The 18,255-nt window shown below is 55.0% G+C and overlaps 1 protein-coding gene and 1 long non-coding RNA gene across 11 annotated transcripts in view; one reads left to right on the top strand and one right to left on the bottom strand.

Annotated features, from left to right (window-relative positions):
- Positions 1-4,944: 4,944 nt before the first annotated feature.
- On the bottom strand, positions 4,945-18,133 carry CYB561 (cytochrome b561). Of its 10 annotated transcripts, XM_024761097.1 has the most exons (9): positions 17,424-17,558; positions 13,517-13,565; positions 13,252-13,353; positions 10,353-10,509; positions 9,362-9,565; positions 8,968-9,185; positions 7,917-8,015; positions 7,573-7,676; positions 4,945-6,892 (listed from the first exon to the last, which is right to left on the bottom strand). In XM_024761097.1, exons 6-9 carry the CDS (start codon positions 9,170-9,172, stop codon positions 6,503-6,505), a joined length of 798 nt encoding a protein of 265 aa, XP_024616865.1. In that variant the 5' UTR covers positions 9,173-9,185; positions 9,362-9,565; positions 10,353-10,509; positions 13,252-13,353; positions 13,517-13,565; positions 17,424-17,558; the 3' UTR covers positions 4,945-6,502. The 10 variants fall into 10 exon arrangements, with proteins under 10 accessions (XP_024616865.1, XP_024616873.1, XP_024616867.1 ...); XM_024761105.1 differs by lacking the exons at positions 9,362-9,565; positions 10,353-10,509 and adding an exon at positions 7,024-7,181 and having other exon boundaries at positions 17,424-17,561; XM_024761099.1 differs by lacking the exon at positions 9,362-9,565.
- Positions 17,697-18,255, top strand: part of LOC112410450 (uncharacterized) — an 11,418-nt gene continuing 10,859 nt past the window's right edge. The window contains exon 1 of the long non-coding RNA XR_003005433.1: positions 17,697-17,806. This is a non-coding gene — a long non-coding RNA (uncharacterized LOC112410450). The remainder of the gene's footprint in view (positions 17,807-18,255) is intronic.

The following is an 18,255-nucleotide window of genomic DNA, read 5'->3' as shown; positions in this document are numbered from 1 at the left end:
GGTGTGCACTGGGGTGGGCGGGGGGGGTGGCTTTCTCTCCTCCTCCTCTAGGAATTCCAGACTGACCAGCAGCTACCATGACTGACAACAGTGAACAAAGGGCTTAGGGGTAGGAGCTACCTACAAAGACGTGTCATGGAAACCTTCACCATGCAATGCCTTGAACTCAGCTCTGGCTGCTCCCAAGAAGAGGTGGCTGGCTGGGGGCCTGGACACAAGCACAATGGGGCTGGTGGAGCCACTGTGCAGAGCTACTTGAATAATCACTGGGTCTTCATCAACTTTTATAACACAGACCACTCAAGGGCTGAAGTGTTGGTAACCTGCATTTCGGTGTCCAATGCCTCACAGCAGCTGAACCACCCTGAGATGCTTGTGGCCAGCTGATGGCCACAGTCAGAGCTTTGAAAGTCAGTACCAAATGAATGCGTAATTGGACACCAAAAATCAAGTGTTACTTTCGTGTTTCCTCACCCATATCCTCTCATTTCTTCCTGCTGACTCTGTGATATCTCCACTAAGCTGACCTGTCAGGTTTTAGCTGGATGCATATAGGTGCAGGCCGGCATCGCTCTCGTTTTTTCCACCTAGTCTGTGGAAAGGAAGGAGCTTAGCGGGCTGTGTTGTAGCACTTGCTGGCTGGATTTTTCTTTTGCCTAATCACTAACCAGAACACCTGGTTAGGGGGACTCAACTCAGTCCCTTTGGTCCCCAGGACCAGACAGAGAGTCAATTCTGGAAAATTCAGTACTTGAATGTACCTGCCTTATTGTGAACCAACTTACTGGAAAAGTGTTAGAAATGCTGGCTCCAGATCTCTGCTTCATTCACAGGTTATTTTGGAAGTTCTGTAAGTTACACTTCCTGTTCTGGTTTGGTTTTTTTGGTTTGTTTTTGTTTCTGTTTTTTTTCCTCTTTGGCTGATTCCTGCTGAGTGGGACCAGTTCCTCGTCAGGCTCAGGGCAGGTGCCATTCTCAGGCATGGCCTCCTTTCCATCCAGCATAGCATCTTTGTCTCTGTTCTGTCTCCTCCAAATCCAAGATGATTTTAATTAGTACAGACATGTACAGTCTACAATTAAAGAGTGATTTGTACTAATATGATTTTGATTCTTCCTCCTCTTTGCTGTCCTTTCAAGACACTTGCTGGAAAAAGCTTTAATGCACTTCGTTTTCCTTTAGGTTTTCTATAACTCAGATGTAAAGGACTTTCTCTGTACAGTATATTATCCAATGCATGTTTGTTCTCTATCCTGATATATTGAACACCACACAGTTGTGAACTCGTGCAGTGGGGATGTCCCACACCCAACAGAGGCATCTAGGCCCCTGTGTATAAGGAAAGACGTTTTCCTTTGCTGTACTTGCTTGAGCAGTTTTATTGTCTGTACATGTGAGCTGTGTGAGATAGATGTGAAAAGTTAAATGAATGCAGTTTCCTGCCCATGTATACAGATCGCCATCTGTACAATGAACTGTATGTATGAAAGCAAATGTACTTATTTATAAATGGGTAACACTTGGAAACACATGGCATTGTGGTGCACTCCTTCCATTACAGTACCTCTCAGGGGAGCTGACTTGCGCTCAGCTACACTAAGGCCTGCAGTGTGAGGAAGCCTCCCCCAAGAACAACTGGCAGAGGCCAAATTCCTAATGATGTGGCTGGTCTCTTAAGGGATATTTAGAGTCACCCCTTCAGGCTCTGGTTCATCAGAGAAGTTACTGAGCACCTCTCTCGGGAGTTGGACACTGCGGTGGGCACACAAGAACCATGCACAAGACAGTCCTGAGGGCCCATCAGCCAAGGCTCACTGCATTCATTGAGAAAGGGAGGCTTTTTCTTCCGTGGAAGAGTCTTTCTCCAGCCATGCCAAGGGAGCACTGAGTTCCTCTCCTTTGATTTTAATAGCTGAGGCTACACCCCAATCCAGCTACCGACCCAAAATCCAAGGCTGCCAGTTAGGACTGTTAGGTTTAGAGACTGCAGGCCCGAGGCAGGGGGACAGCACCAGCTATAGTTCCCAAGACTAACTTGGTTAAAGTTGGAAGCCTACTGCTTCCAGTGACTTTATTTTTTCTTCAGAAATCCGGCCGGAATTTCCAATCCTCGCCATATAGAGAGCTAGGCAGCTGCCCTGTGAACAGAGAGGTTGCAGATTTTCTGAAATTGGCTGGAGACTCCATACCCTTCGTTAAGGACAGAGTCCTGTGGTCTTTCCTGCCTGGCTTCGACCTCTCTGTCTACTTCAGGCACAAGCAAGGAAGGAGACCACCTCCTCTAGACGCCAGACTTTGTTGAACAAACGCCCCTGCTGTGTAACTACATTCATTTCCCCCAAAGCACCAAAGCGGGGGAACCAGGAAAACTCCAGGCATGCAGTCATCCCAGCCTGGACACCACAACTGCCTTTAAAGAGGAGAGGACTCTGGAAGGAACTACCTGCTCAGTCTGAAAAGCATTCCTGGGCTGTTCCAGTTATTTCATTAAAAGTTAAAAATGGATAAGTGGTTGAAAGAAAAACAGGGTTTATTTTTTGGTTTGGTTTGGTTTTTTATAAACTTATTTTATTTTTGGCTGCGTTGGGTCTTCGTTGCTGTGTGTGGGCTTTCTCTAGTTGTGGCGAGCGGGGGCTACTCTTCGTTGCAGTGCACGTGCTTCTCATCGCAGTGGCTTCTCTTGTTGCGGAGCACAGGCTCTAGGTGTGCAGGCTTCGGTAGTTGTGGCACGCAGGTTCTAGAACACAGGCTCAGTAGTTGTGGCGCAAAGGCTTAGTTGCTCCGCGGCATGTGGGATCTTCCCAGACCAGGGCTCGAACCCGTGTCCCCTGCATTGGCAGGGGGATTCTTAACCACTGTGCCACCAGGGAAGCCCAGGGAAACAGTTATTTAAGAATTCCTGAGGCACTGAATGATTCCTAAAAAGCTAATTTTTCTTTAAAATAAATTTATTTATTTTTGGCCGCGTTGGGTCTTCGTTGCTGTACGCGGGCTTTCTCTAGTTGTGGTGAGCAGGCTTCTCATTGTGGTGCCTTGTTGCGGAGCACAGGCTCTAGGCGTGCGGGCTTCAGTAGTTGTGGCTCACGGGCTCTAGAGCACAAGCTCAGTAGTTGTGGCCACGGGCTTAGTTGCTCCTCAACATGTGGGATCTTCCCGGACCAGGGCTCGAACCCGTGTCCCCTGCATTGGTAGGCAAATTCTTAACCACTGCACCACCAGGGAAGTCCCAGAAAGCTAATTTTTAAAAGCTGTTTGCCCTGAACCTAACTAAAGAGCCACTCAGAGCAGCAGGAAACAGCACATTCTGGTAGGTCTTCCCCTAGTCATTTTCATTCCCTGGTAGGTGCCCTTTAGTTGCTCTTTATATAGCTCGACACACCGCTGTGCACACATGCACGTGGGCAGTCAGACTCCCCTTCCACAGACCAAGGCTGAGGGGGGAACATAGCATCATCTCCTTTCACCTTTAAAAATGAAAGCTGGAGGAGCTTGAAGAAACTTGGAGACTGAGTCTTCCCATTGCCAGGAATAAGGATAGGACATTCATACTAAGGACATCATGTCTGGAAGGCCCTATGATAAAAAGGGCCTCATAGAAGAGACAGAGCTGAGTCCATTGTAAAGGGCCGTTCTCTTGAGATACCCCTTATGTCCCAGACACTGTGATGGGGACTTCCCACACGTTCTCTAACGTATTCCTCATCCAATTTCTGACAGACATTGCCGTCTCCAGAACACAAATGAGGAAGCAGATCCTGAGAGTTTAAGTTGCTCAAGGTCATGGAGTCAAAGGTGGGACTCTGAATCAGATTTGCCCAGAAAGCATTTTCCCTGTACCGTGCTGCCTGCCCGCTTCCTCAGAAGGGGGTATTCCAAGACAAGCAATCTGGATGACCCCAGAAGCAGCACAGGCAGTCGTCCAGAAGGAAGCTTAGAGAATGCTACTTTGTGCTCCTTTAGAGAAACAACTCTGTACCATGGGCAAGAAGAATAACTCTGGGACCCCTCGAGGTTCCAAACCCAGTGAGAAGGTAAGTTGGTTAAGGAGTAGCTCCCTGGAGGGAGAGGCAGCATCTGGGATTATGTGAATATTCAAACACAGAGAGACCCTTAAGATTCAGAGGCTAGCACAAAAGCCGCAAGGGAGATGTCACCCTCACAGGGTCAGGATGCCTCTGCCCTCACGCGGAGAACCAACCCTGACCCTGACCGAGAGATCACCTTGTGACATGAACCAGGCCATGCTTTGCAGGCTTTTAAAGCAAATGAAGGTCCACATAGAAGCCTTGATCAGGAGACTCTATAGATGCATCAAGCAAAGACCTCTCAGGCTCTGGCTGAGACACGCCAGAAACCAGACTCAATACAGAAAAGAAAGTAAGTGCTAGGAAGTAAGAATCCATGGTCCCTTTCAATAGTGAGCCCTCTTAGTAAGTTTTTCATCTAAGTGACAGTGCTTTTCAGGAGCACACGGTAGATCCCGGTGGGATCTGAGTCGCACCCAGCTTTACTGTAAACACATCTGCCTGAGCCTCAGGAATTGACCTAAGTGGAATCTCAGCTTGTTCTCAAAACTTTGCTCCTCTTCTTAAGGAATGAAGAGACACGTTTTTAAAAGGAAAAAGGTTAATTGAATACTGGGGAAACTTCTTGCCAAGGCCCTTGTCAGGCTCTTACGGCTCCACCCTCCAGGCCACTCTGTCTGGGTTGAGAAGAGAATTTCTCTAACCGTGTGGAAGAGCCTCCCTCACTGGGTCCAGAGTCAGGACAGCCACTGGGCTGTTTCAGAGCCTGTGTCATCATAAATATCATTAATCACTTTACCTTCTGTGCCCAGCCTGGGGATATGCAAATTCTTTCAACCCTAGTAGACTAACTTCATGCATGTGCTAAAAGCACTGGCTCCTTTTATTGCCACAGTAAATGAAGATAACAGACAAGACACCTGCTGTAGACATTTATTGAATCATCTGTTGTACCAACACTACATTGTACTTCATAGAAGATTGGCCACAGGCAAAATAAAATAAACCACCACGGAACAGCTTGGGGGTGGGGGGGGAGGCTTTTTGGCTCATGAATCATCCAGCATACGCTTTGGCAAACAGGGCAGTTTACAGACTTTTCTTGCAAATCCAAGCTTCCATTTCTCTCTGTGCCTTTCTGGCAACGGAGATATACAGCTGTACTCTTGTAGTTTGTCTAAGGTGGAGTTTTCCCCACATGTAAACAATGACCATACCAGGTGATCAAAGAGTTGCCGGAGCTCGTGCCCTTGCAGAGCGTATGATATTAACAGGGTGCGGAGACACCCTGGTGCCGGGGCTGCAGCAGAGCCCGGAATGCCCACGGAAGGGAGCAGGGAGCCCTGCTGGTAAGGCGCCCAACACAGCCACCTGCTCTGAGAAGCAGCATCGCCTGAGGCAGGACCCACCACAAAAGCTGTTTTAGAAATCTGGGCATTAGGGGAGACAAGCTCCCTTTCTCAAAGGCAGCATTTAGGTGTGAGAAAGGCAGCCGTTAAAAAAAAAACAGATTTGGAAATTTTATTAATGTCTTCATTTAAGTAAACTGTGTCTTGTCTCAAACAGTGTCATGCTCCTCAAAGCCCAGAAAACGAGGAAAACAAGGAGAGAGCATTCACCAAGTCCAAGAAGCACAAGATCGATGCTGTAATCACGTTATTTCTAGACAGAAGCCAAACGGTGACTCAGCTAACAGCATTACACACTCATGGGGTTGGGGGGATTAATCCGATTCTGACTTGGTCCCAACTTCCTGCAAAGATGGGCCCCAGGTAGGAGAGGATGAGGCTTTCCTCCTGATTAGGCAGCCCCTACCCTCCCTATGGAAAGGGAAAGGGGGCAACAGCGGCAGCTTTTTGTTTAAAGCAAAAAGGCTTGTGTCCTGGGCCTCTGTCAGAGCACCGCCTGAGTGAGCTCCGAGGGTGGGCAGCTGGCTCGCGAGGCCGGCCCCCGCGGGGAGGGGAGCCCCTGCAGGCGGCATACGGCCCGCAGCGCCCGCCGAGGCCCACCTCCTGCTTCTTCTTCGGGCTGCTGGGCCCCAAAGGCAAAGAAAGCCGCCCTGGGGCTAAGGGATTAAAGAAAGAGAAGGCTGCAGAGCGCAGCTGGGCCCAAGCCACGCGTCCAGAGCTTCCCAAGGGCCAGTCCCTCCCCTCTCCTGGGGAACCCTGCCCTGACACCAGCATATTTTACACATAATATCACTTGCTCCGCTGCCAAAGGCTGGGCCCGCAAGACTCCTGGTTGGAGTTCGGTGTCACACAAAGCAAGTCATGGCCTCGCTGGCCCGGCGCTGGGCCCCGCCTTCTCCGCGGACACAGCCCAGGACCCCGCTGCCCCGAGCGGGGAGCCGCCTCCCCCTCTCCAACCCCTTTAAGGATCTGTGCTTCTGCGACCAGGCCCAATGGCCCAGAACCCTACCCAAGGCTGCTCCATCTGAGGGGGTGGCAGGGGCAAGGGGGGCGGGGGTCTGCGCAGGACTAACACGACGGCAGCGGCGGCGGCAGCAGCAGCGAGGAGGGGAAAGCGGAGAGGGCCTGAACCCCGGAAATCAGCGCTAAGGGAGGAGGGCTGCCCCACCCCCGGAGCCTCGGCGGGGGCGGGACAGACACCTGTCGGGGCCCCGAAACGGCGGAGACCGCCTCGGCGGACAGGACGGGATGGCACGGGGCGCGCGTCACTGGGAGCTGGGGCTGTCGCCCTCCGTCAGCGTCTTGAAGTCCATGGAGAGCGCTTGCTCTTCCGCCTGGAGGGGCCGCTTCCAGTCGGCGCGGGTCAGGATGTAGAGCACGACCGCGCCGAAGGCGGCCAGCAGCAGGCCCAGCACGTTGGCCAGGACGCCCTCGGGCTCGAACTTGCTGTACTTGGTCCTGCGGGATTGGGGCGGAGGGCGAGGCCACCCGAGGCGTCGCCGTTAGGCCGAGTGCCATTCGCCCCCGGCCCTGGGAGAAAAGCCGCTGTTCGGCGGCCCCACACAGAGCCGCCGGGAGGGGGCGCTCACCCGAGCTCGAACAGCAGCGCCTCCTTCAGGCCCAGCAGGGCGGTGCCCACCGAGAGGAGGAAGATGGCGCCGCCAAGGAAGACGTGCTGCGGCCGGTAGCGGCTCCGCAGAGAAAACGACGCGCCGGGGAACAGGAAGAAGCTAAAGCCCATGAGCCACTGGGAGGAAAGGCGAGGTGCTGCCGGAGGCTGAGCTGCGCTGGAGACTGGAGCCCGAGGACGCCCCAGGTGGGCCGCCGCCCGCGAGGACCAAAGGCCCCGCCACCCCCGCGCGGTGGCCTACGGCCGGAGACGCAGCGGGAGCGCTGAGCACGTGGGGAACGTGGGCCGGCGCTCTAGGCCGGTCTCAGCCCCACACTGTGCGCCCCGAGGCGGAGCCTGGGACCAAATCCACGTGCCTGTCGGCCAGAAGAGCGCCGGAAGGGTGCCGGTCGGAGGCAGCGCTCTCGGCGGGCTGGAGCGCCTTTCGCCCGTGCGCACACCTGGCCCTGGCCCTGTTTGGGCCCTGCTCCCCGCCCCTCTCCAGCGCTGTGGAGCTGCAAGGACTCACCTGCACAAAGAAGAGGACGAAGACCAGAATGCCACACCAGCTGTGCAGGCTGTACAGGTCGGCGTAGCCTTTCTTCCTGTGGAAGTCGAACACCGCCACCAGGCCTAGCCGGAGGGGGTCGCGTGAGGACTGGGCTGATGGCGACGGAGGGGGTGCGGTGACCCAAGGGAAACCCGACCCACCGGGACTTCTGGGCTCCAGTCCCAGCTCGGTGGCTGCCAGCACCAGTGTCCCTGCCCGGAAGGGGGAGGAGGGGTGGGGAGGGGGGACTGGACAGTAAAGCAGCTCCTTCCCCAAGTCAGCAGAGGTGGGGGAAGGAGGGCGGGCCCGTGCCTGGAACTCACCCACCAGGGCGATGACGAAGGCGAAGACGTGCAGCAGCCCGTGCAGAACTTTGGTGGTGCGTTTGGCCTCATTCCTGAAGACGCGGTAAACCAGCAGGGCTGGTGGGCCGTGAGAAAGGGAATGTCAGGGCGCTAAGCCAAGCACGAGGCCTTCTTGCCAGGGCAGCGAGGAGACACCCCCGGCTGGAGAGGGGAGGGCTTGTCCAGGTACCCCAGCCACAGGAAGTGGGGGAGGGAACGAGGCTCCGTATGCCCTCGCACTGCCCACCCCCTTCTTAGCTGTCCTGTATCCCAGGCTTTGTTTTAGGCTCATCGTGCAGTCACATCAAGGTGCCACCAGGCTTCTGAGTTCACCTCTTAGCTATGATGGTCCTCAGATTGTATAGCACTGAAGCCAGATCAGACCTTCACTACTCTTAGCCAGCAGGCTCCCTGGTTGGGAAACCCCAGGTTCTCAAAGAACTTTGCAACCCCAAGCTAACTCCCCCTCTTCGGGCTGAAGCAGTCAGGGCCAGGGGTCGGGCGGAATGCCTCTCGGGAGTGTGCTGCTGAGGAGGTGGCTGTCACCAGGACCACATCTAGGAAGAATGCATAGATCCAGCTTGCTTGTTACCAGAAGGAGAAGGCCAAGGCCCCCTGGCCTTGAGGCAGGGTGGGGGCCTGCCACGGCCTGGATCCTACCCCAGAGAGAGGAGCTGTAGCTCCTCCAAGTCCAGCGTCTACACACACACACGCACATACCCTCACGCTCACACTCACTTTCTCTCCCTCAATTTCAAGCCGCCTCTGCAGAAGATGGGCTTTGCTCACAGCCCAGCCCCTGGGCCTCCGTGTGCAGCACACACACCTTCGGATGCTCCTTGTTGAAGCACGAGGTGAAAGCTCTGGCATAGGTCAGAAAGGAGTTGCCACCCACCAGCCGTGGGGCCCTGGATCTGGATTCCCAGTGTCCCCAAGGTCCAAGCCAGCTTCCTTCTCTGACTGGGCAGATTCAGGTGTGAAAGGGTTCCTGCACATCTCCTCTCTCAGGTGGCATTGCCCAGGGACTCACCATCTCCCTGCAAGAAGACCAGGCCTATGATCATGCAGAGAGGATGCACGTTGAACTGCAGGGCACTCTCCCAGGCGATGCCTCCTCGGTACACACCGAGCCAGGTGCCAGTCGTGGCCACCACAGCCAGGCCCAGCAGCTGGGAGAAGGCCACATAGTAAAGCAGGGCCGCAGGGGCAGGTGCTGGGCGGGCAGGGCTGTCCATGCCGAGGCGGCTGCTGCAGGGAAGATGGTGGAGCTTAGAGGAGCGGCCCACAGCCTCCAAAAAGACATTGCAGGCCTCCCTTGCCCACCTCTGCCTCCTCCCTCGGCCCACAACCCCAGGCCTCCGTGAGAGTGCTCCCGGAGCACCCGGTGGGGGTGGGGGCGCCTTCCTGCAGAGACTGACCCACACCTGGCTGCACTTCCACCTGCAATGAGGGAGCAAGTCAAAGTACTCCAAGTTCTGGCCGGAGCAGGAGGGCCCAGTGCCAGTGCTTTACTTTCTGTTTCAGGAGGCCCTGGGTTTTCTCAGGTGGGGTTCACAGGTGAAACAGAGAAGTGAGCAAATTCCTTGAAGGTGCTGGAATTTTTCCTCCAGATGAATCATAAAGGACATCTAGGGTGAGAAATGAGGAACCTGACTCCCCCGTGCCTGCTTTTTCAGCTCCCAGCTGGAGATGAAAGAAGTCCTGCCCACAGAGAGCTGCAGGGCAGCTGCCGGTAGAAGGAATGTTCTCTGAGCCGCTTCAGTAGAAAGGACCAGGCGACAGGAGCCTCCGAGCTGCCCGTTTCCCTTCCTGCCTCGTCTTCCCCTCCACACCTGGGGCATGGGCCTGCACCCCTCCCTCAGGCCAGGCTTCCTGAACTGAGATCTACAAGGTGAGAACTCCTGGGGTCACTTCGCGCACAGGGATCCTGTGAGAAAAGGTGTGTCACTGCTCCCGTCGTGCAAACGGAACCGGGGGCTCAATGGGGTTTGGGGAAGCGAGGCTCAGGGCCAGTGGGAGGCATCTCCTGGCTCCTCTGCCCAGTCCCCAGTGTCTCCACAGCCTTGCCCGGGCTCAGGGTGGCCTGTGTGCCGGCTCTTCCCGCTGAACCTGCTGGTTCTCCCCACACCCAGGCGGGAGAGGCACTGGAAGATGGGAGGAGAGGAGGCGGTTGATGAACAAGTATGGTCTCCGTTTGCTGGGCCTCGGTGCTGGCGGCCTGGGGCCACAGAAAGACGCTGCTGCAGCTCCCCGAGGGCCGAGCACTCCATCCCATCTTGCCTCTCCCACTGCCCCAGCCTCTCCCAGCAGCTCTGGAGACACCCTCCTTCTCCTTCATTACCAGCAGAGAACAGCAGCTGAGCAGAGATGTTTAACTAACAAATTCTGGGGTCCCCCCTAAAAGCGAGCACACACCCTGTACCCTGTGCGGCTCGAGAACTAGTTTCCAGCTGGCCTGGCCTTGGCCTCCTGGGGACCGGGCTGTCTTTACCCCCAGTTCTCTCTGCCACCTTTGACAACTGTTGGCAATTCCATCATTTTAAAAGGGGGGCAGGCAGTGTAACGCACCTTCCTGCAGTAAGATACAGATGAGCAAAAAAAGAGAAAAATTACAAGCAATCAACATTTTGATTTACATCCTTTTCTTCTGGAAATACATGTACCTTCTTTCATAGAACCGTGACCATACCATTTCTAACCTGCTTTCTTCCCTTCATTATAGATCATGCACATCTTTTCATGTCAGTACATGACAGGCTGTTTCACATTTTAACCAATCCCCTAATCTCCTGTTGTTAAATATTTAGCCAGCTTTCACTAAACAAACAACACTGTGATCATTTTTGTACAACACTCGTCTAATTCCTAAGTGAACAAATAGAGTCCTGAGCAAGGGCTAGGTTCTTTTTTAGGTTTTGGATACATTCTGTCAAATCATCTTCCAGAAAACACTCCCAAGGCAGGTGGGAACACCTGTTTCCAGAAGCCGTGGGCAACAGTGAAGCCGTATTTCTGGAACTCTTGCCCTCGTGCTTACCTGTCACCTCTACACCGATGACTTCTAAATCTAGTGCTAGTCTGTCCTCTCCCCCAAATTTAAACCCCATTTCTAACTGTCCACTGACATCTCTACCTGGACATCCCTCCAACACTTCAAACTCAGCACATCCAAAGTTACACTCCTCCCCTGACCTCCCAGGTCGCCCTTCGAGTCCCAGTGCCGAGTCCTCCTGCTTCTCCCCCACGTCTCGCCATCGCTTCCCTCTTGGCCATCTTCATTTCCACCACCCAGCAGGGCCTGGAGCTTCTGCCCCCGTCTCCCTACCCTCCTCAATCTACCTGACCGACAGGGACAAAGCCAGATCCCAGTCATGTTGCCCCACCAGGCACAAAGAGCCACCAGCATGAGGTGGTCAAATGCCAACTCCATAACTGACCCTAACCCAGAGCCCACCGGCAGCCCCCACTGTTCTCCTGCCACATCCACTCGGAAGAGATGCTCCCAGTTCCCCAGCTCTGGCAGCACGGCCTGTTGTTATCCCCTCCACCTCACACCCCCGCTCCTCCTCTTCCGCCTCTGTCGATTTGCTCCACGACCTGAAATGAGCCTTTTGTTCACCACTCTGTCCCCCTCCTCTCTGTTCCCAAGGCTGGCCTGGCGCTTACTTACCCCAGGTGTCCTGCCTCGCGTTAAGCCCTGTGAGCCTCTCTGCTGCAGGGCCCTGTGAGCTCCCAGAAGGCGGGGAACGCATCTACCTCCCCCTCGGGGATCTCATCCCTGGGCTGACTCTGACAGGAAAAGTGTACTGGACTGAGAAATGCTGTCCTCCTCTGCTTTATTAGATTCCTCCCCGAGAGCCTGGGGCGCAGTCAGAATCCGATTTGCTCTGAATTAGGAAGACTGGAAGGAACGTGCTCTGCCCCGGCAGACCTGCCACAGCGTCCCCACCGAGTAGCCACTGAGTACAGAGGGGGAGCTCAGGGCTGCCACTCCTGGGTCCCCAGCCGCTCTGTGGTGACGCAAGCCAGAGCCAGATTCCCCCCCACCCCCAGCCAACCTCCTCGTGAGTCGGGCAGAAATCAGACTTCTCTTCACAGCCATGATAATGTGATATTAATAAGAAATATATGGGGCCGAGCCTGTAAAACCCTAGGAATTTTCCAGGTGACAAAGCAACCGTTTCTTTTGTTATGTTAATATTACATCTTGTTACTGAAGCCTCTCGGAAACCTGAGGGTGGGGCTGGTTACCAGGGGAACCAACCACGTGACTGGAGGGTTGGAACATTCAGTCCCACCCTTGACCTCCAGGGAGGGAGAAGGGCTGGAGACTAAGTGCGGCCACCAGTGGCCAATGATTTAATCAATCGGGCCTGTGTAATGAGCCCTCCATAAACCCCCTGAAGGACGGGGTTTGGAGAGCTCCCAGGTTGGTGAACACATCCACATGCCGGGAGGGTGGTGCACCCCAGTTCCCCGGGGACAGAGGCTCCTGTGCTCCGGACCCTTCCAGACCTTGCCCTGCATACCTCTTCATCTGGCTGTCCCTGAGTTACACCCTTTTATAACAAACCAGCAATCTAGCAAGTTTCTCTGGGTTCTGTGAGCTGCTCTAGCAAATTAACTGAACCTGAGGAAAAGGTCGTGGGAAGCCCTGATCTATAGACTATCGTTAGCACAGGTGACAACCTGGCCTTGCAATTAGCATCTGAAGTGGGTGGGGGCAGTGTTGTGGGACTGAGCCCTGTGGGATCTGACGCTGTCTCCGGGTAGGTAGTGTCAATGTTGAGTTAAATTGTAGGACACCCAGGAGCATCTGCTGAGAAGTGGAGACTCGCTTGGTGGTGTTGAAAAGAAAACACGTGGGAACAGCACAGTGACTAAATACATGGCTTTAATGTCCTCACTGAAAACTCACAACCTGAATTCCCTTCAGAGTCCAAACCCTAGTGCTGTTTGCACCCCAGGGTGGTGGACGGGAGTTGCGAGCCTCAGGGGTAGGGAGCCCCGCTCTGTACTCAGTTCAATCTTCGCAGTAACCTATGGTGATAACAGGAGTATTACCCCAATTTGACAGATGAGGAAATCGGGACTCAAAGAGGATAAATGACTTGCCCCAAATCAGCCGCAGCAAAGAAGTGCTCAACTCAGTTGTTTATCAAGTGCCTACGATATGGGGGTGACACTGCTGGATACAGATGAGCCACGGCCCCCGCCTTCCAGGACCTTGCAGACAAGGTGCAGAGCAGATGCAGCTTCTAGAGTAAAGGGCCGTAACAACTCAGGCTATGAGTTAAACTCCCAGAGCACTTACCACAGTCCACGCTGGCTTCACCACACTGGGGTGGCCACTCCTTTGGATTTCCTACAGGGGTTGCCTGCTTGGGGTGTGGCCTGCACTTTCTCAGGCTAGTAACTAGGGAAGAAAGGAAAACTTCCTGAATACTGAAGCCAGTATTCAGAGGATCTGAATCTGCTTGGAGGCAGGGTTCCAGGAAGGCCTCTCCCCTCACACGCCAGTCCTCCTGGGCCCTCCCCACCCCTTGGGGAACCATGCTTCTAAGGCAGTTTACACCCACCATAGCATCAAGCATTGGTGTCCCCCGTGGGCTCTCCTGGGAGAAAAGGCTGCAGGATGGAAACAGGTGGGTTAGAGAGAAGAGGTGATGGGGACAAACTAGCTGCAAGATCTTCATGCCAACTGCTCCAAAGGCATCTCTCCTGGTCCCTGTGCCCTGGTAACTAGGCATCCCAGAGGAAGCCAGAGATAAAGAATGACCTTTGGACTCATGGAGGCCTCAGCAGTCTCCCCTGTGGCCCCTTCCAATTTGAAGGTGATTCTAAATCCAGGTATGAGGGATGACAGGAAAACACAGAAAGACCAGTCCTCCTCGGGCAGGCCTGTAGCTTCCCCATAGGTGACATCACAGCCAATAAGATCTAAGTGAAAAATCCAGATTTGCAGAAAAGACAAAGCATCAAGTGGTTCTGTGCTTCACAGAAGAGGAAAGACCCCTTCAGCAAGCCATTGCCCTATTGCTTATTCGGTTCAACATAATTGACGACGTACCTTTGTACACAGAGGGCCTGCTTCCGATAATGGGGGATACAAAGAAGACATTTCAAGGACTCTGGTTGGAATCTGACTCACCCACAAACACATTTGCAAACCTTGAAATCAGTTGAGATTCACTCTTTTTTTTTTTTTTTTTTTTTGTGCGGTACGCGGGCTTCTCACTGTTGTGGCCTCTTCTGTTGCAGAGCACAGGCTCCAGACGCGCAGGCTCAGCTGCTCTGCGGCATGTGGGATCTTCCCGGACCGAGGCACGAACCCGTGTCCCCTGCATCAGCAGGTGGACTCTCAACCACTGCGCCACCAGGGAAGCCCAGCAAATATCTTTCATTCTGCTCCCTCATTTCCCAGTCTAGACAGTGGGAACATTCTCTTGCCCTTCCTCCCTCCCTCCCTCCCTCCTTGCCTCCTTTCCTCCTTTCCTTCCTTCCTGTGGAACACCAGAACACTGGCTGCTTTGGGATCTCCTGTGTTCCCAGTGCAGCAGTACAGGCAGCAATGTCAACAGTCTGGAAGCGGCCCATCTACACCCCCAAAGGCTTCCTCAGCCCAGTAGACCAGAGTCTCAGAACCAGGGCAAGCTCTTGTGGATCCTTACCCAGCCACCCTCCTTCCTATCAGAGCACAGGATGGGGATGTCAGATCTCTGGCAGCTTTTGGAACCTTGGGCTGTGACAGTCACCCCTCCCCTCCCACACACACCTGCAGCCAGACTCCACTTAATGTGATCAACCAGGGCCAGGAGCTGCCGCAGGGGTTGAACGTGCTAACAAGCATCCCTCTCCCTCCCTGAGCCCAGGGGGTTTCATTGAAAGGCCACCAGGCCTAATCTCATTATGGGGACCAGACACCGCACAAGTGCCACAGCCTGGAAGCAGGGAGCCTGGCCTGACCACAGCCTCCTTATCCAAAGCAGGGTTTTAATTGGGTTAGAAAAGATTGTGTTGGGGGCTAGATCTTTTCTTGATGGGTGAAGGGGAGAAACGACTCAATTGTCCTAGAATGTCCTCGAATGTGATCAAAGAAAAGGCAAAATGAGGGCTGAGCTGTTAGGTGGGGCACTTTCTTACTACCCACACCCAAGTAACCCCTGGGTAGAAAGCGTGAAGTCAGACACTGAGCCCAGTTCTCCACTGGGCCCAGGGACTCAGTGTTGGGGCTCCCAGTACTTGTAGGGACTCACAAAAAGTGTTTTGATTTCTGTTAAAATCATAAGAAAAAACAAACATAGGGTTGAAGAAAATTTAATCCAGCCTGGATTATATTCATCTTTATACCAATATGGTTGTAAAATATAATTCTCTTTTTTTTTTTTTTTGCGGTACGCAGGCCTCTCACTGTTGTGGCCTCTCCCGCTGCGGAGCACAGGCTCTGGCTCCGGACGCGCAGGCTCAGCGGCCATGGCTCATGGGCCCAGCCTCTCCGTGGCATGTGGGATCTTCCCGGACTGGGGCACGAACCCATGTCCCCTGCATCGGTAGGTGGACTCTCAACCACTGCGCCACCAGGGAAGCCCTCTCTTTATTTTTTTATGGAGGAAGGGGAAAGTCACAATGCAGCCCTGGTCAGACGGATATGATTTCAAAGCCAGCCCCACTGTTCATGACTGTGTGCGCCCAGGGTGGAGGGCAAGCACCCTCTCTGAGCCTGCTTCCTCTTCCATAAGGTAGGGGGATGTTGAGATCCACCTTACTGGCCTGTAGCAAAGATTAAACAGGATAAATATGTACCAGTGCCTAGCACACTGCCTGCCACATAGTAGGTATTCAGTTAAATAGCAATCTAACAAAAACTAAACCTGTTCCTAATAGCACCTTAGGAAGAGTCATGCATCCGAAGCTGCTGACACATGAGGTTTGGGGCCACAGAGAGCCAGATGGCAGCAGACAGCACGACCCCCTCTAATAAATACATACCCCGCCTTCTGTCTACCATGAATCCGCGCACTGGGCAGAAACCCCTGGATCTGGGGTGAATTCCTCCACCAAATTCTTCCAGTGCTGCTGAACCCCTTTGTATTAGAAGCCACCCAAGCTCTGCCTGCCAAGGGAAGGTGGCGCAGGCAGGAAAGAAGTGGGACAAGCAGGGCATCCACTCAGGTCCAGGAGGCTCCTCCTGCCCTGGGGGCGGGGTTGTAGCAGCCCTTCTCTGTATGGGGCTCCCCTTGGCATTTACAAGTTGCCTATATTTTCTGCCTCAATCCAGTTTCACTATCCGCCTGCCAATGCAGGGCACACAGGTTCGAGCCCTGGTCCTGGAAGATCCGACATGCTGTGGAGCAACTAAGCCTGTGAGCCACAGCTACTTAGCCCACGTGCCCAGAGCCCGTGCCCCACCACAAGAGAAGCCACTGCAATGAGAAGCCTGCGCACCGCCATGAAGAGTAGCCCCCGCTTGCTGCAACTAGAGAAAGACTGCGCGCAGCAACGAAGACCCAACGCAGCCAAAAATAAATAAAATAAATGAATCTATATTAAAAAAAGAAAGAAAACGAAGGAACAGAATCCAGATAAAATAGAGCTTCATTTAATAAGTCGTAGAAAATCCTCAAAGCCAAGGTAGAGTGAGAGTGGAGAGGGGCAACCAGAAGGGAGAAAGACTTGGGAGGGGTTCCAGCTTCTAAAGACATGTCTGGGACTCCAGGGTCCACCTGGATCCTCCTCTCTGTGGTGCCCTGGGGGGAAGGACAGACAGAGAGGGGAGGTACCCCCCCACCATTCCCAGGTGTCAAAGGCAGCAGCAGATCCCTTCCTCAGCTCAATTCTGCATCCCCTGTACCCAGTTCAGGGGCTACCAAGGCCAACCCAAGGAGTAAGGATTTCCCAAACGGGAAACTTCTTGCACCCAAGAGGCTGGAGATGTTGGGAGAAGAACAAGGAAGGGCTCTACTAGCTAGACTTCTCACCCCAAGAGGAAAGAGGCAGAGGGAGGGAGGCCCCTCCACTAGCGAAGCAGTTTGGCAGCTCGGTCTCAGGTTTCAAAAGAACAGTCGTGGCAATTGTTGGTTGATCCACCTCTATGCCACCTAGTTTCTAGAGTAGGGCAAAACATTACGCCGTACATAAACTTGGGATCACCTGCCGCTCCGTGCTAACTTCCGCGGAGACTGGGCACAGAGGCAGACCCGGGGCCGACGGCTGACAGCTCCAGGAAGGAGTGGGATGAGCTCCTAACCTCGGGCCTTGCTCGGTGGCCCCGAGCCGGGGGAAGCAGGTGAGGTGAGTCAGGTGTGGCGGCAGGAGAGGGAAAAAGAAAGACTGGCTGCGGCGCCGGGATCCCGGCCTGTCCCGGCGCGGGCGCGGTCCCGCCCCAGGCCGGGCACACCTGAGCTCGCCGTCCCCCCGCACGCACCCGGGGCCCCTCCCGACTCCACGCCAGGCCTCGACTCTCCCCTACCCGACCCGGCCACCTACCTGGCTGGACGTCGAGCACGGACGTTGTCCTCGCTGCGCAGCGTCGCGCTGCCGACTGGCCCGCGAGCTTCCCGCGCCACGCCCGGGCTGTTCTGCCGGTTCCGCCAGCCGCGCGGACTTCGGAGCTACCGCGTCTCCATGGCGACCGGGCGGCTGCAGCGGGTTGGCAGCCCGGCGGACTACGCGACGGGCGGGGGCGGGCGCGGGGACCGGAAGTGCCTCCGGCGGGTCCGCGCACCTGGGACCGGGCCCGGCCCCCCAAGGTTCCGGGTCTAGGGACAGGGTCCCGCCGGACTCCGGGCCCGAGCCTTGACGCCCGCGTGCTAGGGCCTGCGGCGCGAGAACGGCGGCCACCGTGACCCGGCCTCCGGACCCGAGCTCGGGTAACCTTCGAATCCGGGCCTCACGACCTGGCTTCCCGGGTCCGCCACGTTTGGGGGCGTATGGGGTTCTGCGACCCACCCGTGGGTGTAGGAGGCCTCCAAGTCCAGGCCTGACTCGGAGGCCGAGGGCGAGGCTGAGGCGGGATGGGCTGCCAGGGCTGCCGGGGCTGCCGGGGCCGGGCCCCGGGCAGAGGGAAGGGGGATGCCGGCCAGAAGAACGGGAGAACAGGCCCTCTGCTCTTCCCGCGCCCTGCCCCGGACTCAGGTGGCCACTAGGTGTCAGGAGTGGCCGGACCTTGGCCTACCTTGCCGCTCCTGCAGCCCTGAGGGACTCGCCCCTTCCTTGCAGCCGATGGTGGAGGTGTTACTCTGCAGGGAGGCTGGGCTCACCCCTTCTCCAGGTCCGCAGCACCCCCTGACACACACACACACACACACACACACACACA

The sequence above is a fragment of the Neophocaena asiaeorientalis genome, unplaced genomic scaffold, assembly GCF_003031525.2.
Source record: "Neophocaena asiaeorientalis asiaeorientalis breed wild unplaced genomic scaffold, Neophocaena_asiaeorientalis_V1.1 scaffold30, whole genome shotgun sequence".
In the NCBI taxonomy this organism is placed as follows: Eukaryota; Metazoa; Chordata; class Mammalia; order Artiodactyla; family Phocoenidae; genus Neophocaena; species Neophocaena asiaeorientalis.
This window is presented reverse-complemented; position numbering and strand designations above follow the sequence as displayed.